At 27.7% G+C, this 23,459-nt stretch overlaps 1 protein-coding gene across 4 annotated transcripts; it reads left to right on the plus strand.

Moving 5' to 3' along the window:
* Positions 1 to 450: 450 nt before the first annotated feature.
* On the plus strand, positions 451 to 21,206 carry LOC112773029 (naringenin 8-dimethylallyltransferase 1, chloroplastic). Of its 4 annotated transcripts, XM_072224203.1 has the most exons (13): positions 542 to 678; positions 9,590 to 9,635; positions 10,315 to 10,589; positions 13,135 to 13,221; positions 14,583 to 14,657; positions 15,358 to 15,441; positions 15,894 to 15,983; positions 16,811 to 16,912; positions 18,782 to 18,874; positions 18,981 to 19,052; positions 19,148 to 19,243; positions 20,228 to 20,332; positions 20,928 to 21,206. In XM_072224203.1, exons 3-13 carry the CDS (start codon positions 10,383 to 10,385, stop codon positions 20,967 to 20,969), a joined length of 1,053 nt encoding a protein of 350 aa, XP_072080304.1. In that variant the 5' UTR covers positions 542 to 678; positions 9,590 to 9,635; positions 10,315 to 10,382; the 3' UTR covers positions 20,970 to 21,206. The 4 variants fall into 4 exon arrangements, with proteins under 4 accessions (XP_025673857.1, XP_025673859.1, XP_025673858.1 ...); XM_025818072.3 differs by lacking the exon at positions 9,590 to 9,635 and having other exon boundaries at positions 451 to 678; XM_025818074.3 differs by lacking the exons at positions 9,590 to 9,635; positions 20,228 to 20,332 and having other exon boundaries at positions 451 to 678.
* The last annotated feature ends 2,253 nt before the right edge of the window (positions 21,207 to 23,459 follow it).

The raw sequence follows: 23,459 nt of genomic DNA on the forward strand, positions 1-23,459 counted from the left end.
ACAGAATGATCAACATTTTCTAATTGAACTAGTTCAACATTCTTTTGAAATTGATAATCCTTTATCTCCTGACATTTCTAAATTAGAGTCTGAGGTGTTAAGTGATCCTGTTAACCCTCAAAGTCAAAATTTAATATTTAGATTTTTATTATTATTTAATTTTTGAGTTTGTATTTTGATAATATCATATGAATTTGGTTGATCATTTTTTGTGCAGTATTTTAAATTTGGAAGATATTTTAGAATGTTTATTTATAATTTATTTATTATTTTATTTTAAAATGGTTTTTTTAATTAAACTACTGGTTAGACCGGTTAAACCAATAAATCAGTAAACCAATAACTAGAATAATTTAATGATCGGTTCGGTTTTTAGATCCTTCTTTCCGGTACATTTAAAATTCTTTCAATAATAATAATAATAAGTAGTGACAGACTGACAGTGACTACATTGTTTATTGTTTCGTGTTTCGTGGTATATATAAAAGTGGTGGAATATCTAGTCTTTCCACACAGAGGCCAGAGCTCTCTTTTAGTTTGAGTCTTACTTTCCTAATAATAATGCTGAGAGACTCAACATAACTTCCAACTTCGCACTTCCCATTGCCGAAATTTGCTGATTTCAAATGGCTTTTGGCCTCTCGGGCTCATCTCTCAAGTCTCCTCCCACCACCACAGGTACACTTTTATTATTATTATTATTATTATTATTATTATTATTATTATTATTATTAGGATAAAAATATTTTTAAATTTTATTTTATTTTAATTTTACAATATTTTCATAAGAACAATTTTCAATATAAGTAAATCACATATAGTTATCATGTATTATTGTTGGATTAATCCTAAATTTTTAAAAAAATTAGATGTCAAGGGTATATTTAATGCAAATTGAAAATTTTTTGGACAAAATTAAAACAAAATAAAATTTAAGAATATTTTTGATATTTTTAACAATTTTTAGAGATAAAAAATATAATTTATCCTATTATTATTATTGCTTCAAATAATGCCTTTATTTTTCACAAACACGGGGTTAGTAGCTATTTATTGTCTTAAACGAGAAAATATACGAATAATTATATTTTTTATGCGTTTCTTTATATAAATTTTTTTTGAATTAATTTGCGTAAATTTTTGCATAAATTTTTTTGGTCTTTTATTTTGTTTTATGTTAAAACTTTTTCTTTTGACATCAGCAAAAATTGAGGATTGAATTTTTTTTACTTTTAAATTATAAAAACTCTAATATTATATTATAAAATTACTCCTCCTAAAAAATTAAACTAATAAAAATAGATATATAAATAGTTATATTTTTATCGACTTCTTGTGACAAGTTTTTGCAAAAGTAGAGAAACACAGAGAAAGCAATTAAGCTTTAATTTCTAAAAGAATAAAATCACCAAGAGAAAAGAGAAGGAAAATAACTATATATATGATTCATCAGTTATGATTACTCACGTAAATTAAGGAAATAATTAAAAATAATTTAACTCGGATAAATAATTATTGAAGCCATTATATAAAAGATTATTCTTATTAATGATTTTCTCCGTATTTTAGTTGGTCATGAACAGTTTTTCAATCTAGGCAACAACCTTATTTTCAATTTCTATTCACAAAAAAAAGAAGATCAAATTTAGTTATTTGTTGATTTCCTTATTTCTATGTTAAAAAAAAATCTTATTAACCAAGGAAAATTACAAAGTGATAAAGTTAGGAGTGTCACGGATTGACTTAGTTTAGATATGAGATCTTTTATGTAAATTTTAACTAATCCTAACCAATAAAAGACGGATTTAATCGATTTAGATAATTGGAATATCCGACTAAAAATGGAACTTAGAGAGAAATTGAAAAAAAAATTTATATATAATATAAAAAAAGTAATACACCGTTAAAGTTATACTTAAATAAATACTATAATTTAATTTGAATTAGAAAAGGATAAAGTTATATATATTATTATATTTAAAAAAAAAAGCAATATAAACGTAACCGGATAATTGGATACAGAACCAACTAATATAAACCCTAAACCTCAAAACCAATACCATAAGTAATATATTAGTTGGGTCAATTTTTGTGAGGTGATCGGATTATTCATATCCGTAAATACCCTTAGATAAAGTAACAGATTAATTACTATCGAATGTATAATTTTTATCATATGCAGGTTTTATTATCTTAATTTAAAGGTGATTAGACTCTTACTTTTTTAATTCATCAACTTTTTTATTTTAAAAGAGTTTGATCTTAAAATAAATTATTATTTTTGTTTATAAATTTAGAATATTAATAAATATATATATATGAAAGAACCAAATTAATTTTTTTTATTAACTTTTTAAATTTTTATAAATAAAAATGATAATTTACTAATTTTATGTAGTGAAACACAAAGCTAATTTTTTTTTATGAATTAATAAAAGGTGGCCTTAGAACCATTGTTGACTAAATTCTTCAATTAATTCTATTATAACATAAAGTACATTAGAAAGTTTTTACTTTTATATCTTTAAGGCATTCATTCAGCAAATATCAACGCCAATTTTATTATACCCTTGATCATTTTCAAAATTCTAAACACAAAAAGTATAGAGATATTAATATTAATTGTAGAATAAAACTATTTCGAAACGAAAGTTAAATATATTTAATATCAATGATTAATTAATTTGATGAGTTCTCTAATATACCAGATAGAACAAATAGGAAAAGTCAAGTGCAGATGTTACCATCAGAGTTAAATGGAGTATTCTTTCTGTCACATGTTTATAATTTTTTAAAAGTCATGAGAGGCTTAATTTTTTTTTTTTTGAGAATTTATTTTGTTAGAATTTAAATCTTTCAGATATTATTTTAATATTTGATTCCATCATTCTTTAAATTTTACTAATAAATGCTTAAAAGGTATATATATATATATATAAAGTATTTTTATTATATGTATTTAGTATAATTAAACACATCAAACTATATAGTCACCAAAAAAAAAAAAAACACATCAAACGATATATTTTTTTTTTTAAAATTATTAATCTGCTCTTAAAAACACTTATATAATCAATGAGGATATAGTTGTTATTTGTTAACAATAACACATCTGACGTGAAATATTTGAATACATATATTTTATCTCTTGTGAATAAAATTTTAGTTTCTTCTAGCAGCAAGGCACTTATTGAATAATAAAAAGTTGGACATCATGGGAACCGGTTGAACTTATTTTTATGATAAGTAATAGAATATGAGTATTCAAAGTCGCATGACAAATACTCACAATAATTGATAAATAACATTATCCAACCATATCAAACAATTGCTAAACATGATGAGTTACTAATCAAAATAATTGAACAAGTCTCATTATCATCATCACCTCCCATTATATGCCCAAATTCCTAAATATTATTAATTTTTTTTAATTATATTAATTTGTTAAGACTCTGCTAACGAGTAATGACCCTTATATTAGAATAAATAATGAGAAAAAAAGAATAAAGTAATTAAAAATAGATTTCTTACTATACCAGTATTTAAAAGAAAATTATGTAGATTAGTTTTTCTTTTTTGTAAATCTTACATATTCATTTAAGTCAATAGAAATTGAAAGGTACCAGGCTCAAGCAAGAGAGAGAGTAGAAAGGGAAAGAATTTAAGAAAGAAGAAGGAGTACTACGTGTAGAGAAGGATCTGGTTGAATCTGAAGTGTATTGGTAAAGTGAGTTTTAATATCACACAATAATAGCTTAGCTCTAACTACTTATAGCAGAGGAGTTACAGTTGTCACAAGCTAAACTAATCACTGACAAATTGATCACAAGCTAACTAATTCTGTTTACACTAATTCAGCATCAGCTAATGTATCTATCATGACCCTCTTTATGACCCTCTTTGCCGAGCCTGCTTTCATCAGTGGATGTCTCCAAACTTTCAACCATTAGTTCTTTTCTAAACTCAAGAAAGGCAACACTGGGCAGTAGTTTTGTCAACACATCAGCTAGTTGCACAGTCCCAGGAACATGACTTACTTGAATAACTCTTTTTGTAACATAGTCTCTTACAAAATGGAGATCCATTTCAAAATGTTTTGACTTAGAATGCAAGATTGGATTCGCAGCAAGCAACACAGCACTCAAATTATCACAGTAGACTGATGGAGCTGTTGAGAGTTTGGTTCTTAATTCAACCATAAGGTTCTTAATCCAAATTAGTTCGGCAACTAAGTTAGCCATCGCCCTGTACTCTACTTCAGCACTAGACCTGGCAACAACACCCTACTTCTTTGAACTCCATGAAACTAGATTGCTCCAAAAAAAGACACAAAAACCTCCAATGGACTTCCTATCATATGGGTCTCTGCCCAGTTAGAATCACTATAAGCTTTGATGGTTTGCACCTTTGTTTTGTGTAAGTGTAAACCAAAGCTAAGTGTTCCATGCACATACCTCAAAATTCTTTTTACTAATCTCCAATGCTCTTCCAAGGGATTTTGCATAAACTGTAAAATTTTGTTCACTGAGTATGCTAGTTCTGGACGAGTGACTATGAGGTATTGTAGACTTCCCACAACTGATCTGTAAAGCTTAGGATTCTTGAATGGGGAGCTTCCAAAAGCAGAAAATCGAATTGAGGAAGGTAAGGGTGTATGACAGGGCTTACAATGTTCCATTTCAGCTTTCTTGAGTAGATCTCTGGCATATTTCTCTTGTGAGAGTAATAGACCTCCATTAGCAGTCTTGGTGGCTTGAATTCCAAGGAAATAGTGAAGCTCACCCATGTCTTTCAACGCAAATTTGTCATTCAGCTGCTTAATGACCTAAGAAATTGCTTCATCTGAGTCTCCATAAATGATTATATCGTCTACATATACCAGGACAAATAGTGATGAGCCATTTTTGAACCTCGTGAATACAAAGATGTTAGACTTTGTTGAATGAAAACCAAGGTGCTGGAGAGCTGTTGACAGCTTATAGTACCAGGCCCTTGGAGCCTGTTTCAGACCATAAAGGGCCTTGGTGAGTTTGCACACTAGAGTTCCATCTCCAATTTCATAGCCCTTTGGTTGTTTCATATATACATCTTTGACCAAATCACCATGTAGAAATGCGTTATTCACATCAAGCTGCCTGATTCTCCAATTCCTTGACAGTGCTAAGGTGAGGACAATGCGAATCGAGGTTGGTTTCACCACTGGGCTGTATGTCTCAGTGAAATTACACCCAGGCCTTTAAGAGAAACCCTGAGCTACTAGGCAAGCCTTGTATTTTTTGAGACTTCCATCAAGGCTGTATTTAACTCGAAAAATCCAACGACTACCCACAGCCTCTGCCATGAGAGAGAGAGGAACCAATTTCCAGGTTTGATTTTGTATAAGTGCAGCGTATTCATCATCCATCGCAACTTTCCAATCAGGTTTGAACAAGACATCATTGACAGTCCTTGGTTCAATGCTAGCTAGAAAGGATCTAAGCTTTAAGACTCCACTCTTGCTCCTTGTGATCATGGGGTAAACATTTTGATTTGATGCTGCCGAGACTGAGTGATCATTATCAAAGGAAAGAATAATTTCCAAATCTGAAATAGGTATTCGAATGGGTGTGGCTGATGGTGCTGTAGGTACTGGTGAAGGTAAGGTAGGAGAGGTGGCTGTGATAGACAAAGAATGAGATCTGGACTCTGGAATACTTGGTATAGTAGGTACAGGTGAGGATAGGGGAATTGGTGTGGCTGTGATGCTTGGTGTAGGATGTAGAGACCTTGATTCTGTAATGTTAGGTGAGAGTTGAGACATGTTCCTATTTAGTAATGGAATGGTTGGAGTTGAGTGAAAGTCAGAAGACAAATCAGGCTTGGTTGTTGAGGGAGTTTTCGAATTTTTGAAAGGGAAATTCTGTTAATCAAAGATCACATTGCTTGACATCACTATCTTCCCTTCTGCAGTGAGGCACTTGTAGCCTTTGTGCACTGCACTATAACCCAGAAAAGTACATGGTGCTGATCTGAACTCCAGTTTGTGCCTATTGTACGGTCGTAGGTGTGGAAAACACAAACAACCAAAGACCCGAAGGCTTGTATAATCAAATTTCTTCTCAAACAACTTTTCAAATGGTGACTGGTCTTGCAACACTGATGTTGGTAACCTATTTATTAAGTGAACTGCCATCATGAAGGCCTCTTCAAAATACTTAATTGGCATGCCTGCACCTACTAGCATAGCTAAACCCTTTTCAACTATATGCCTATACTTTCTCTCAGCACTGCCGTTTTGCTGATGTTCATGAGGACAAGAAAGGTATAGGGGCAGGGCCCCAGATTTCTGTGTATATAAGTTGCAGGAGAGCAATATATAAGGTATTTGAGGAAGGATAAGGGAGTACATGAAATTTTCCAATACAGCAGGAAGTACAAGAATTTTTATTTAATGAAGCAACAATATTACAAGATTTCAGCACAGAAGAAACAACATTATTTTCTGGATGACCTAGTCTATTGTGCCATAAGAGAAATTGATCAATAGTGGACACATTTGAGGCAAAGGCAGCTAGTTTATTTGATGAAGTGAAAGATGGAGTGAAATTGAGGAACTTGTACATTCCCTTGTCAACTTTTTCCTGTATAACAATCTCTTTAGTTTACTGAGATTTCACACAGCAGCCATTAAAATGAAATTCAAAATAGACATCATTATCACAGCAGAATTTATGTACACTAAGTAAGTTCTTAGTGATATCAAGCACATGTAGTAATTTGCTTAACAAGAATTCTCTATTGGTCAAATCAGTTTTAAAGAAAGACTTTCCAACAAGGTTGATATGCAAACCTGATCCGTTGCCTATGATCACTTGGTCTGCACCTTCATACTTCTCCCCTTCAATTAGATTTTGCTGGTCTAAGGTCATATGGTGTTTAGCACCTGAGTCTGGAAACCAGCCTTGATCTTGTAATGTTGCAGGTGTGGCCAATACATTGCTCAAGTTGTCTTGTGATGCTTGCAGAGTCTGTGAGTTTGTGCCTTTATATTGAGTTCTGGAGCCTTCTGGTGGATCATACCTATACCAGCATGTCTTGGCAGTGTGTCCAGACTTGTCACATACTTGGCAAATAGGCCTATCACCATTGAACATTCTTAAACCATTATACTACTGCTGCCTTTCATTGTTGAACATTCTTGCCCCTTCAGCACCACCAAAACTTGGATTATTGTAAGCTTGAGTTCCAAATCTGGAATTGTTGCCACCAGATTGACTATTATTATAGAAGTTTCTACCACCTCTCATCTTTCTGCCACCACCTCTACTTCTGTAATCTCCTCTGAAACCTCCTCTGAAGCAACCTCTTGAGTTAAAGTTCTGAGAGTAACCTGGTGAACTTTGTGCCACATTTGCTTGTATAAATGACTCTGGTTTTCGAAACCTCTCCAACATACTTTCATAAGTTAATAGCAAAGCCTCTAATTTTCCAACCGAGATGTTCATTGGTCTTGCCACTACTGAGGTGACTACTGAACTATACTCTTCGGTTAGTCCATTCAGAATAGCGTTTACATGATCACTCTCACGCATTGGTTCTCCTACTGAAGCTAAAGCATCAATTATTCCTTTTAATGCTAACACATACTCATTTACTGAATTTTCTATCTTAATACTGCTCAACCTGTGTTTCAATTGCATTATTTTTGCTCTAATTTGTGAAGAAAAGTGATCTTGTAACCTTTTCCAAACATCATACGAATAGATGCATCCTACTATTCGAGTGGTGAACGGCTTGGTCATTGAAGCAAGAAGCCACGATTTGAGAAGCGCATCTTGTCTCTTCCATGCAGCAAACTCGGGTGTTACATTTCTTGATTCATCAAGTCTCAACGGGATTCCTTCTCCGATAATGTGGTGAAGCAAATTGTGGCATTCGATCGTTGATTCAGCCTGGTCTTTCCACCGCAAGAAGTTGTCATCGTCGAGTTTCATTGAAATTGGGGAAGAAGTGAAATTTGGAGCTGTGTTCAACTGATTCATTGAATTTTCAGATCTTTGACTTTTGCTTGCCATTGAACTGAATAAAAGAAAGCTGTGATACCTGACTTAAATGAAAACTATTACTTTGTCATTTTCATTGATGCCTATAGTAAATACATTTAGCTCTAACTACTTATAGCAGAAGAGTTACAGCGGTCACAAGCTAGACTAATTACTAATAAACTGATTGACATGTGCTTAATTACAATCAGCTAACTAATAAATTGATCACAAGCTAAACTAATTCTGTTTACACTAATTCAACATCAGCTAATGTATCTAACTATCTATCAGAAATGAATATTTAAACATAGAAATTTGTATGAAAGAATGGTACATTGGTACTATGGCTACAGCTCCCTACATAGAAGTTACATATTACTGTTTTGTTGTTTAAAATTTTTATCAAAAGCTAAAATCATTTTTAATGTCTTTTTTTTTTATTTTAAAATATCTTAACAAATTTATTTTTAATACAAATAATAATTATAATATTCAAAAAATCTCATTCATTAACTACTCCACTTGACCCTCTCATCAAAGACCAAACCCTCCCTCTTCGTCTTGGGAGAGAATTTCTCAATTTTCTTTTTCAGTTGTATTTTTTATATATATATATTTTTTGTCTTAAAAAATTTACCACTAAAAAATATTATAATTTATAAAATAATTGAAAAAAAAAATAAGAAGATCTATTCCTGCTTCATTCTCTCTCGTTTCAACTTTCAACTTACTATTGCTAGTTTCATTCCACGACCACCACCACCACAATGCACACCATCCAATACTCCACGCTTATCATTTCTCATTCATCTGTAATTAAGAGTAAAAACAGGCTAAGTTAGTTCAAATTTTATTTTTAACAGATCAAGCCTGTGATATAATTAATTGGTTTGGGTCTAATTTACAGTCTATTATAGATTTTTTTAATTTTTTTTAAAGTACCAAGTCTGTCCTGTTATCTAATCTGATCGAATCTAAAACTTGTTAAAAGACTTGAAAATTTTTTTTTTACGAAAAATAAAAATATTTAAAATTATTATTTAAAAAAATATATTTTAATAAATATTTATATGTAATATATCGTATTTTATATTTATAAGAATTTTTAAAATTTTAACGTATTTAAAATATACAAATATATTTATAATAAAATATAATAAATTTAAAATATCTAATAATTTTGTTAATAATAAAAATTTATTTATATACTTAATTATGTTTTAACAAGTTCAGATAGACCTGAGAGACTAATAAAACTAAATAATAAACCTTAATCTGATTTATTAATATATTGATACTTTTACAAGAATCTAAATCTGTACCTATTTCATAATAGATCAGATTAAATACAAATTAAATTGTAGATTTCTAACAGACCACCGGACCTATTTTCATCTATATTCATCCGCCACTATTTGCACGCAATTACCTCCACCTTTATCTCACTGTAACCCTCTCGTCACGGATAAATAAATAAACCATTACATGAATTATGAACCCTAGCTAATAAATCTTAAAATTTGTACGTACCACTAATTAAATTTTCTGATTAATATATGTAGGTATAGAAGTTTCTAGAAAAGTGAGAAATTTACAAACAACCATTACGTAAGTATGTTTTTACATATAGGAATGTTAATAGATTGGATCCGATTTGCATATCTACAGTGTTTATCTGAGTTCGATCTGAAAATTGCGGATATGAATTCAATCCGCAAGGCTATCGGATCGGATCATATCCAATCAGCATACTAATAGGATCGGATTGCAGATTTTGTATAAGTATCCGCATATCTGCGTATCCACAAAAATAAAGAAATAAATAAGTAAATATTCTTTTTATGTTTTATTTCAACTAATAATTATCATATATGTTGTATTATTTTGATTTATTATTTAAGAAAAATATGTTTAATATTTTTTAATAGTAAACATATTTAAAAGAATAGAAAAAATGAATTTTATTAATATTTTTTTAATAAAAATAAATTTTTAAAAATATTTTTGTATTTTGCGAATATATCCGATATTCGATCCGATTCGTAAATATGCAGATCGAATTAGATTCAAACTTAAAAACTGCAGATATTGGATCCGATCCGATCTGATAATTTAAGTGCAGATCGAATCAAAATTTTGGTCATATTCGATCCGATCCGCGTTCCCCCTATTTACATATTCCTCTTCCTGACCTTATTGTCACTATTTTGTTAATAACCACTTCTCCAATAACGAATAGTAAATTTTTTCTCTCAATATGAAGGTAATTAATTTCATTATTGTTTAGATTCTAGTACAAGAAGAACCTTATGGCACAACAATAATGGAAAACTATCAAAAGAATATTGTATCAAGATGCAGCATAATTATTGGAAGTATCATTGCAACAACATTAAAGGAGGATCTATGATGAGTGATAAATTTGAGAAAAAATACTTGGTGAATGCAACCTCAAAAAATTCACATGATGAACCGAAAAAACCACAACCTATTTTGGAGTCTATCAAAGATGGCATGGATGCTTTTCGCCAGTTTTCCAGATTATACGCATTCTTTAGCTTCGTAAGTTTCATTCTCAATTCCCTACCTTAAGCATCAACTATATATATATTTGGCTGAAAATATATTGATTTTTTCTTTTTAAGAATAAGTTTCATCTGATTGACAAAATTACACGAGATGAAACTTTTCTATACAAATTTCTTCTGTATCAGCTTATAATCAAACACATTATTCTGAAACTATGTTACTCTTGTTGGAATGGGGAAATGGTTTACAAATATATATAGAGTAAAATTCTCAAATTTGTTCCTAAATTCTTTTTAACACCCATTTTATTTTTTTATATTTGTTTATTAGGCCATTACTTTTAAATTATAAATTGTGAGATGAAACAGTTTTTTCTTATAAGTTTTGGTTTTTCTTAAAATATTTCATTTTATAAATTTTGAGAATAACCACAATTTATTATAACTTCCTAGCATATGTACCCATGTTTAGACAGGATAATATACCAAAATATATAAAATATTTATTTTTAATTTTTAAATAAAAACATTAGCGCATAAAAAGTATTGCTATAAAAGTTTAATAAATTCAAAGTTTAACTATTTTTAATATTAAAAACAATGAATAATTATTTTATCTGTCTTTAAAGTAAAATAATTATTTAAACTGAAATATTTATATCAGAATCTTATTTTTTTAAAATTTTTTTAAACAATATTAATAGTTAAATTATTGCATATATATTTTCATCATTCATGAGTAAAATTTTTAATTTTTTAATTTTTTTATGTTAAAATTAATTTAAGAAAGTAAAAACTAATATAAGATAAAATTTGTCCTTAAAATTTTTTTATGATAATAGTAAAAAACACTATTATAAAAAATTATTTTTGTCAAAATCTACCTATGACACTATATCTACTTTTTTTTCAAAAAACAAATCTTTATTATATGTAAAAAAGAAAAAACTTCTACTAGCATTTAAGTATTTTTCAAGTGTTTCATAATTAACCGTATCTATTAACCATAAAAATCTCTTTCCAAATTGAAAATTTGCTTCTCACTAACATTATTTTCTTAGTAGAATAGGGTTAGATGTCCCATATAGAATCCTCAATTATATGTAGTGGTATTTTAAAGTTTAAGTATGAGTTAAGTTACACTTTGATCTTTTAGATTGGTGAATTATACCAATTTAGTTTTTGACTTTTCAATTGCTACAATTCGATCTTTTAAATTAAAAAAAGTGTATTAATAATGTAGTCTCTCGTATATTTTCCATCATCGGAGCTCAACATCCTTAATAATGTAGCTCAATTCTTGTCACACTAGACATACTAAAACAACGTTGTACCCATTTTGACATTAAAAAAGGTACTAAACAACATCGTTTTAGGATTTCAACAAAATTAAAACGTTAAACTCCTCCCTTTTGATCACTTCGTCTTCTTTTTCTCCACTGAACTTCAAACGAAAAAAATTAACTTTTTTATGGATAAAAAAAATTGAAGGTTGCTGGAGGAGAAAGTGTTTGTGATCACCTTAAACCTCTTTTCAACCTCTACAATGCCGATACACACTTCGTGGAAATCAAAAGGTGACGACAAACACTTTTTCCTCTAGAAACTTTTAATTCTTTTCACCCATAGAAGAGTTAATTTTTTTTTTGTTTGAAGTTTAGTGGAGAAGGAGAAGACAAAGTGATCAAAAAGGAGAGGTTTAACTTTTTGTTTTGTTGGAATTCTAAAATGACATCGTTTTTAAAAATAACAAAATATTTATTGTTCTTGTTCTATATTGTTTTAGAATAGATAGATATTGTTAAAATGTTAGTGAAAATATGAATTTTAAATTTTAATTTTAAATTTTTACTATTTTTTATTTACATAGGATCAGGTCAATCAGTTCAATCAATGATCTACTGATTGAACCAATAACCTAGTAATCTGATTAGTTTGATTATTGGTTCAATTCTGACAATTATGCAAAATATATATATATATATATATATATATATATATATATATATATATATATAATTAATTTATCATTTTTAATACTAATATAATACAATAATAACATAATAATATTAAGAAAACATATCTATCTTGCCTCTGTTTTCTTTGTAGCATTATTATATACAACTTATAAATATTCAAATTAATTAATTGATATAAATTATAATAAATTGTATGATATTTATATATTTAATTAAATTAATTTATTGATATAATTATTTAATTATAATTAATTTGATTTAATATATTATAAAAAATAAATCAAAAAATACTTTTAAAAATATATCACGTCAATTTATTATATATTAAGTATAAAAATTCAATTTTAACATAATATAATAGAATATAGGCTAATGGACAGACAAATAAAGATAAGTAACCATTATTTTTTTTTTTATTTTGAGAACTTATTTAAAATTTTTAATCGAAGAAAAGACATATATGCAAAGAATTATTTTTTCTAAAGATGATTAGACAAATATTTTTTATTTTATTAGTTTTCTCAGTTTGAATATTATGTGTGACTGCAATTTGAAACCAAGCAACTAATCAAGAATTGCTAATGTTGTGTTTTTGGATAGATATCAAGTGGACTTTCTTCATCACTCCTTGCGGTGGACAATTTATCAAATATTTCTCCAAAAATGTTCTTAATAGGCTTCTTGCAGGTAGTTTCTAAGATTTCAGTTCTTATTACAAATGGCATGGAAGAAGAAAAAGGCAACTTATTATATCATTATCAAATTTTTATTATTATGTTATATTAATTGTTGATACCCGTTCTTCTTATAAAAGAAGAGCAATAATCAACAGATTCATATGTTCAAATGCTAGTTATTATATTATTAGTGTACATTTTCATTTTAAAAGATTATTGAACTTACATGGATTTCATTATGATTATTCCCCTGAAAAATAACAATATTTTATATTTCTCAAAATGATTTATAAAATTTGGAATAAAAATATTATGTTTCTTGATGCACATTCTTTAATTAATCATCTAGCAAGATTGTATGTGCTGCAGTAGCCATAGCCAATTGTTATTGGAACATATTATTTTTTTTATTTATAATTAGGCGTAAAAGTAGGTCAGGCTATCCAATGGGAGTTTGTGACTCGGTTTATTTTAGATTTGGTTGGACTCAATTAAACAAGCCAAGTTCAAACTCTTTTTAAAATTTATTAGTTAAAAAAATTAGGTCATAGGCTATGAAACTCGTCCGCCGGTTCATCAAAATATTTTTTTATAAAAATAAATTATTTTTAATTTGAACTTTTAACTATTCACTTATAATAAACCTAAAGTAAAACTAAAAAAATAAATAGTCAAAATTAGATAAGATTTTAGCTTTTTTTTGTTCAAAAAAAAGTTTATGTTTATGAATTGTAAGAGGTTATGACATGTGACTAACCGATTGATGATATATATAAACGAATTATGATTTATAAAATATGAATTATAAATTATAGAATACATTTAATGTTAGTTTAAATTTTTTTAAAGTTTTTGGTTTGAATTATAATTCACAAAATAGATTTTTTAAATAAGTTCATGAATTTGTCAGACTTTTAAACAAATTAAACTTGAACCTGAAAAAAAGCTTATAAAAAATAACAGGCTTAGCCTTGAACCATATGTTTATAACACAAATCAAGTTTGTCTAAGCCGAAGTTCAACTCGACTAAACCCATTTCCACCCTTATCTACGATTCAATTAAACTTCTTTCCTCTTTTTGAAACTATTTCATAAAAATTAATAATATATATTTATATACACACAGTTATGATTTGGTCTAAAAATAGGATGAATCATTATTTTTTTGTTTATTATTATTATTATTATTATTATTATTATTATTATTATTATTATTATTATTATTATTATTATTATTATTATTATTATTATTATTATGTACAATCTCACAGCGGAAATGTCTTTATAATCAATTCTTTTAGTATTTATGGAGTATTAATATGTAGTTTAATTTGGAATAATTCCTAATCCTCATTTCCCCCTTATTTCAGTTTCTGATACCTAACTGCATCATGTTTCAATATATTGTTGGTGTGAATCAATTAGCCGATGTTGAAATAGACAAGGTAAACAATTTGAACGAACATTCAATGTTTTATTACTTTTAGTTTCAAAGTTCTATATTTTATATAGTTACTTGAACATCATTATGATATAATAATAAATATTTTGTTCATAAGTATGGTTTCATGAAAGTAGATATCAATCACTTGTAAAGATGAAATGATGAAAACAAATAAGGCTTCATTTATTAAAATTTTTTAAAATATGTAATTTTATATTTAGTAAATAAAAAAATTACATATTTACGTTTATAACGTTTAAAAGTTAAAAATACTTTTGCAAGTACATAAGGCAAATTATCAAAATTAAAAGTCTAACATAATATCATATATTAATAAATATCCAAATTTGTTTTTATATTTATGCATATTATGATCTTTTTAAATTTTAAAAATTATTTTATCAAATATAATTGTTACTTGTATTTATTAAAAATTAATTTTAATTTAATTTTACCAAACATAAATACAGCAACTTTCAAAATATTATATTTTAAAAAATAATTTTAATAAAATATTTTTAAAAAATAAATTTTTTATCAAATTAACTCTAAATCTACACTTACATATACATTTTCAACTATATATATATATATATATATTGTATTTTGTTTTGGTCACTAAGCATTTGTTAATTGCTTATTCCTTTTCATAAGGCTTTTTTTCCCCTTATTTTTGACATGTGCTGTATGTTTCATTATAGATTAACAAACCATATCTTCCATTGGCATCCGGGAAATATTCCTTAAGAAATGCAGTAATAGTTGTGGCATCATCTCTTCTAATGGTAACATATATCTCTACAGAATTCTTATTATTTGTGGCGATTTCAAACTCCAATAAAGTATTACGACAGTTTTTCAAACTCTTAAAATTAGAAGTGTCACAAGTTTATTTGTGGCAGTTATATAAAACCATCAGGACATCTTTAGTGGCGGTTTCTTTGTTCATTTTGTGGGAATGGAGGGTTTTGAATTAATGCATTGTGGCATTTTTTTATTATTTTTGTGGCAGTTTAAAAAATAACATGATAACACACACTCGATTACTCTTTAATAAATTCTCTAAATTATTGTTCATTAGCTTTTCACATGTAAAATGCCTATATGATATGATGAAAGCTATTTTTTAACTCGTTTGATGTAATTACTTTAATTATATTATTGTTTCAAGATAAATGTTGCTAATATTGTTAAAGCAATGCTTGTTATTCTTTATGTTTCTTTAATTTTTCTATAGGGATTTGGATCTGCGTGGGTGTTAGGATCAAGGCCAATGTTTTGGTGTTTAGTCATCAGTACTATGCTCATGACTGCTTATTCAGTTAATGTGAGTTTGTTTTCTAAGTTATATATAAAAAATATATGTTCATTTAAATTGCTTTTAGATTTTATCTTCTTATAAAGACACATTTTTATCACTAAAGATTAATTTGATTTGAAAATAACTTCGCAAATTCAGGCCATTAGAAAAAGGGTTTCCACTTTCCACAATAATGAGAACATCAAAATAAAATCTAGAAAGCGGAAAGTTATCAGGTATTCCCAGTGTTCCAGTTATTTTAATCGTTGATTTTAATTAATATATATTATATATATTATTTATAATTCAGATCAACGGTTAAAACAACTGGAACACCAGTATTCCTGGTATACCTGAAACTCTTCCGTTAGTTTAAGTGATCCAAGATCTCTCGGGTGGTCATCATTAATAGTTTTCTAATTCTCAATGTTGTTTGACCCTCTAAATATTTGAACCAACTCTCACTGTCTTCATGAAAGTTGTAAGATCATTCATTTTTTTTTTCACAAAATACAACTGGGTAATCTTAATTTGGACTTGGATGGAGAGAGTGATGCCATAATGTTTGAAATTGAAGTTCCTTTGCCACTGTTGCAACTTCATGGCAAAAATATATAGAATAATTACTCAAATCAATTTTTGAGATTTTTAAAAATTAATATTTTAGTTTTTTAAATTTTAAAATACATAAAATAATTTTAATATTTATTTTTGTCACACAATATAGTCTTTTTTATTAATCATTAATGGTACAAATTTATTCACGCTTTTTAATGTTCTCAAGTATAAATATTTATTTAATTACGATAACACTATTTATAATCTTGTAACTTATTTATTTCTGAAATTTTCAGTTGCCCTTGTTGAGATGGAAAAGATCCACAATCCTTGCAACATTCTCTCTTGCAAGTTCTATGACAATAGGACAACATATTGCACCATTTCTTCACATGAAGGTATCAACTAAGATATAATCTTTAGAGACTTCTTGTTGCAAATTTTTTTCATTAGCTTTCACAAACAGTGACAACAATATTTTGTTGAAAAAAATTTCCAAAAATACATTACAAATAATGTATATTGAATAAAATTGTTCTAGAGTTATTAATCATCACATGAATGATCAGAATAATAACAGTTAAAAAACTCAAAATTCTGTTATTTACTTTTTTTAGAAAATTCACTCTGTTATTACTTCTGTTATAATTGCAGTGGAGTTTATAGTTTATACTAGTATCCAAGTTACAGCAAGTAGAGAAAATCGAAATTTTATGTAAAATTAAAAAAGTAAATTAAATACGTAAAACGTAAAATTTTAATAAGATTTAAATTGTAAAATCGTTCGACCTAGTACAAATTTTATAAAATTAATTGATTAATTTAAAATTATAATATTAAAAAATTTTAAGAGTTAAATCGAGATTTTAGGTATTATGCTAATCTAGATAGCTTCACACTTTCAATGTAACACATAATCACTTACTTTTAACATAAGTTTCCATTCATCTCTCTCACCTCTGCTATTACTCTCTTTGTTCTTCTGAGTTTATCAATTCTTTCAACTTATGCATTTCTCTCTGAATGTTATCATGAATACTAAAATTTAAGAGTAAAAAAAATAAATATTAAATTACACAATAGGACCAAATTCATTGTTGGTGAAACCTGTTAAGTATTGAGTTTAAGATTCTTTTGAGACCATTATAAATAATAAATAAAATAATATATTCACGTTAACTATTTATTAGAAAATAGACTAGATATTTCCAATGCCCAATATTGCCCATATTGATATGATCAATTTTGTTGTTAAGTATTAAAACTAATGAGAGGTTTGAAAGATAAGCCTATTAATGTTGTGAAAAAAAAAAAGTGCAACTTAAGTTTATATGAAAAAATACCATAAATGGTTATATCTTTAATAGTTTTTTTAAATAAGAACTTTTATTGTGTTTGTTTGATTTTTTTATAGGTCTTATTTTTTTTTATTTGTCTTATGCTATTTTTTTTACTTTTGAAGTTCGCCAATGATCAAATTTTAAATCTTTTGGATATAGAATTCTGATACCATGTTATGATATTAACCACTTCTCCCAAAAACTTAAATTGATAGGAGAAAATAACAGGAATGATTATATCTTTAACAGTATATAACAACAAAAATAAATATAATTTTATCCTTAATGTTTGTAAAAAAAAATTCAATTTTATCATTTTCGTCCAAATCCCTTCAACAATTAATGGTTTAACATTTTGGCACCTACTCAATGAAGATGTTAAAAACATCTTCTTATAAAGAATCTTGAGTTAAAAGTGTCCTTTATTTGTTTGGCTATACTTTAAAAAAAATATATTTTTATAGCATATCACATCCAATTCTATAATTCATCATCTAATAGTAAAAAAAATGTATTTTTACATAAAGATAATTATAAAATCTTTATGATAGTATCCACCTAATATTTTTTCCAATCTTAACCCTATTTCTTCATCTTCCTTTGTGTGATTGAAAGAGAAAATAAGGAAAGATAAAGGAATAACGGTAAAACTAAAAAAAAATTATTAATTATTTAATAAATTAAATTTTGACAGAAAATGTAAAGTTAAAATTTACTTAAAATATTAAATACAAAATTGAGATATATAAAAAACATTAGAGATAATTTAAAAATTTCTGACAAACATTAGAAAAAAAAGTATACTTCAAGCTTTCAAGAACTAAAATGGTTTAACATATTTTAATATGGTTTCTAATAACTAAAATTTTCCTCTAATGATTAAAACATATTTCTTTTATTTTAAATAATACATGACATGATATGAAGACTGTGCTCAAGAAGGCACTTGACTATCCGAGATCACTAGTTTTTACTGTTGTGGTCGTGAGCCTTTTCTATACAGTTATATCCTTGGCAAAGGTAATATTTTAAATTTTTTGAATAAATCTTTTTTTTTTTTACATGAATCTTTTTATTTTATATGTTTAATTATGTGATGTAATATTATTAGCTTGAATTCAAATAGGATATACCTGACATTGAAGGGGATAAAGCAGCAGGTCACAAAACCTTGGCAATACATTTGGGTCCTAGACGAGTATATATTTTTCTATTTCATGCAATATATGAATACTAAATTTTTGTGCTATTATTTATATACCCACATTTTTTATTTGTTTCATCTTCTACTAGGTATTTTGGTTTTGCATTTCGCTCCTTCAAATGACATATGGAATTGCTATTATAATGGGAGCATTATCTCCTATCCTATGGAGCAAAATTTTTACGGTAATGTGCTATTTACTTATGCAATTTACAACTATATTTTATCATATACAAATGTTTACTTAGACATGTAGTAAAATTTTGATCAATGAACTTAAGAAATAAATATTTTTATTTAGAATTTTATTTTGATAATGTAATATTCAGTAATCTTATTATGATTATTTTAGTTTAAATATTTGATAGAAAGTTATTAACAAACGATTGTTTCTACCCACGAATGTTTAAGACTCTGATAATTTACCTAAAAAAAAAAAACTAACTTTGTATTTATGAAAGATAAATTTTTGTTGATAAAATTATCTAAATCTTAAAATATTATTTAAATTTCTTTAGTTCTTCTTTTTACCTTAACTTATCTATCTCAATCTCCAATTCCCAATTATTTACCATCACCATTTGAATCCATAATTCTTTACCATCGATTCTTCCTCATCCAACTCTTCGTACCACATGGTCGCCATCACCACCACCCATCACCATACCCACCACCTCTTCTCTTTACTTATTATTATTAATTATTAGAGAAAATGATAAATAGATCATTGACGTTTTGGTTTGCGAATATTTAAATCTCTAACTATTTGAAAATATATTTAAGTCCTTGACCTTCTTAAAATTTGGATAGATCGATCCCTCTGTTCACTTGGATGCACACGTGAGAGAATTTTTAAAATAGGACAAATTAGACTCAGAAATCAATAAAGTCATGGACTTAAATATATTTTCAAATTCTCAAGGATATAAATGTCTTCGAGTCGAAAGGTCAAAAATCTATTTGCATTTCCTCTCCTAGGAACCTTGGAAGAGAGGGAGGGAGAGAGAGTAGTAATATTTATTTTAGAAACCATTGTGCTACAAAATCTTCTGTACATAGATAAAACCAATGGTTCTCTTTACTGATTTAATTTCTTCTATTGTCATAGTTGATTGATATCAAATAAAAGTTAAGTTATTCATTATTTCAGTAACATTTCAACTTGTTAGGTTGTGACACATTTCATCATGTCCATAATCCTTTGGTATCGTGCAAATTCCGTAGATTTATCGAACAATGATTCGCTACAATCCTTTTATATGGCTATCTTTGTGGTAAGAAAAAACTTTACATAATCAAATGATTTGAGGAATTTATTTCAAGTTGAGTATACATTGTTTCATAATAAATTTTGTACTATATATATAAATCATGTGCTCTTTTTGGTAAAGAAAGGTCATATATATTTGTTTAATTCAAAAACAAAAAGTAGTTAGAATTAAATTTATTTTTAACAAAAGATTTTCTTTTATTTTGTCTCTCTTTTTCCTTTTTCTTTTTTCCCTCCAAAGAATGACCAAGCTATAATTACTCAATAAATTCCTAGAAATCTAAAGAATATTATAGTAGTTTTCACTAATTTTGTTATAGCTAGAAGGTTGGCACATACACAATTATATTATAATTATTCCTAGCTCCGATAGTTTAGGGTGCCTTATGGATTAAATGATAAAGTGGGTTGAAAAAGAAAAAAAAAAAAAAAGGAGAGGTGCTAATTGTTTAGCTACTTTATCAATTCAATTACTTAATAATTGAAATATACCTCATACATAAAGTTATTGTGTGTGAAAACTCAATGTTGATGACAATTGTGAATATATATATATACAATGAAAAACTTATTACCAATTTGTCTTTTTCCATTGGCAGTTTCTTTCTGTGGAAAACTTCCTTGTACTTTTTGTTCGATGAAGATGGAATGATATTTGATTCTATAAATTGTTCAACATTTATCACATGTCACCATGGAGACTATCAATAAGCTCAAAATTTGATGTGTTTCATATTTTTCGATTGATGTTGGGACTATGCCTCACTGTTGAGAGTTCAGAAAGTAATAGACTTTTGGACTTTCCTAGAGTTGATTTTTGGTAACCATTAAAAGTTGTAGAGTTTTCTTCTATTTATAATAAACATCATTTTTTTAGAGATCCGATCCTTTAACATATTGATATAAAACAACTTCTGAACTAAAGAGTAAAGAACAAATATGATTATTTGAATTATATGTTAGTATATATTTTAAAAGCGCTACATGAGATACTTTAAATGGTAAGATTGTTTAAGAGATCTTTGGACAACTTCAAATCAGGTCAGACAAAAATATGAGATATCAACAAATTGTGATTTGATACATAACTGAGAATTTCTTAATTAAAATAAGTGAAAAGGACTAAAATGCTTATATCTAGTCCTCTAAAATACTATTTTAGAGTTTTATTATTAAAATAAATGTACAAAAGGGTATTATCTGTCAGTTTAAGAACCATAAATATTATTGTTTTAAGCCTTTGGAAATTCGACTCGTTACTTCATCAACCAAGAATTTTAGATATTCGACTAACCTTCTCAATTAAGACTTAGATTAGACTGTGACCTAATATAGTAATATTAGATATTCGAACTATGAATAACTGAAATGATCAAATAATTTTACAATAATACTCTGCATCCAAGTAATTTCACTGACCTAGTCTAACTAATTGTAATTTTCTCTCATGCGCCGCGCCACCTTTTCAACGTAAACTTTATAACAGACTTTTAATGTAAACCTCTTCAACGTAAAGCTTCCTTTTCAACGTAAAGCTTTCTTCTTCGTTCTTCTTCAACGTAAAGCTTTTCTTCTTTTCTGATTTCTCTGATTATTGTCTCTTTCTCTTCAGATTTTTGTTTTCTTCTTCGTTTTCGTTGTATTTCTCCTCTGATTTTATTCTCTTTCTCTTCAAATTTTGATCTACATTTGAATAACGTATTATTATTCTGAATCGAATTTCGTATTATTCTTCTATATCAAAACAATGAATAATTCAAGTTCAAATCAGTTAAATGAGAGCGATTACGATTATTCTTCTGAATTAAATCAAGTGGACGAGATTTGGATCAGTCTTAATTTTATCTAGTTTCATTCTTCAACAATTTTAAATTGAATGGAATGGAATGCAATTGAATAAAGTGATGATAATGAATAATTTCATTCTTCATTAATAAAACCAGTGTTGTTTATAAACACAATTTTTTGTTCAGTTGGTAATATATAATAGTTTTATTTTGATAATATTTTTTGTTCATTCTAAAATGTAGGAGTTTCTGAATTTGAATTTATATAATGGATAATTTTTGGTTTATTTCTTGTTATGATAGTATTTCGATTCATTCTTTAACAATTTTGAATTGAATGGAATAGAATGCAATTGAATAAAGTGATAATGAATAATTTTGTCCTTCTTTGCTAAAATCAATATTGTTTACGAATTTGAATTTGGATAGAATGCAGAAGTTTCTGAATTTATAAAATGCACATGTTTCAGTTTGATGGTTATCAGTGGCTAAGAGAAGAGGGTGTTGAATCTTGGCCTTCCTTTATGCTAACTTTTAATTTTTGCTTTAATCAAGAAAACTTAGGAGATACTTTGTTTTTGTCTCTCATCACATTAGGAGATATTTTCTTTTTATCTCCTGGATTGCAGAATCAGAAATAGAAAAGAGAGTAGAAAGTGACACACAAATGTATCCTGATTTAGCTACCCAGTGCAATGTAGCCTACATCCAGTTTTCGTCACAACAATGACAGAATTTCACTATTGAAATCTAGGCTGAGTCCTAGTCAAATTCAGATTGGGTTAGAATCTGGATTTGTCCCAGAATTGGATAGATCCTAGGGAGAATTGGTGATTGTAATCTATTAAGAGAATCCCCATATGTTCGTGACACAAAACAAAAAAATATACAAAGAATTTCTGAGATATCTTTGGCTTTTTCTCCAAGTTTAAACTCTCTGCCTTTTTCCTCTCATTAGTGCTTTTTCTTACAAAACCTCACCATGTTTTCCTTTTTCAATGAGACTCAGACAGACTAAAGTGAGAAATAGAGATACAACATAGTAACCATGAAGGAGAATAACTTAGAACAACTTAGAAAGCTATGAGAACTGAACTCAGTGCTCTGTTTTCTCTCTTGCCTCCAACCATTGGCCGTTCACTCTTATTATAGAAGAGTGAAGCTTCCAATGTTGAAGCAAGTTCAATTCCTTTGTTGTCTTCTTCTCTAGCATCATACTTTGCAGCGGTGTCAGAACAGAGAGAGAGAAAGTCAAATCTTTGACATGCAACATACCTTCTCTTTCATCCTTTTTCTTCAAGCTCTTTTGATCTTGACCGTGAATTCTTTCTTTGGCTCCAAGTT

This window comes from Arachis hypogaea, chromosome 18 (genome assembly GCF_003086295.3).
Source record: "Arachis hypogaea cultivar Tifrunner chromosome 18, arahy.Tifrunner.gnm2.J5K5, whole genome shotgun sequence".
NCBI lineage: Eukaryota > Viridiplantae > Streptophyta > Magnoliopsida > Fabales > Fabaceae > Arachis > Arachis hypogaea.

Bases quoted from the DNA above. Each gene is read 5' to 3' on its own strand.
- LOC112773029 (XM_025818072.3), top strand. From the start codon at position 627: ATGGCTTTTGGCCTCTCGGGCTCATCTCTCAAGTCTCCTCCCACCACC. The intron at 10,590-13,134 runs GTAAGTTTCATT...GTTTTTGGATAG, and splicing joins TATACGCATTCTTTAGCTTC to ATATCAAGTGGACTTTCTTC. The intron at 14,658-15,357 runs GTAAACAATTTG...GTTTCATTATAG, and splicing joins CCGATGTTGAAATAGACAAG to ATTAACAAACCATATCTTCC.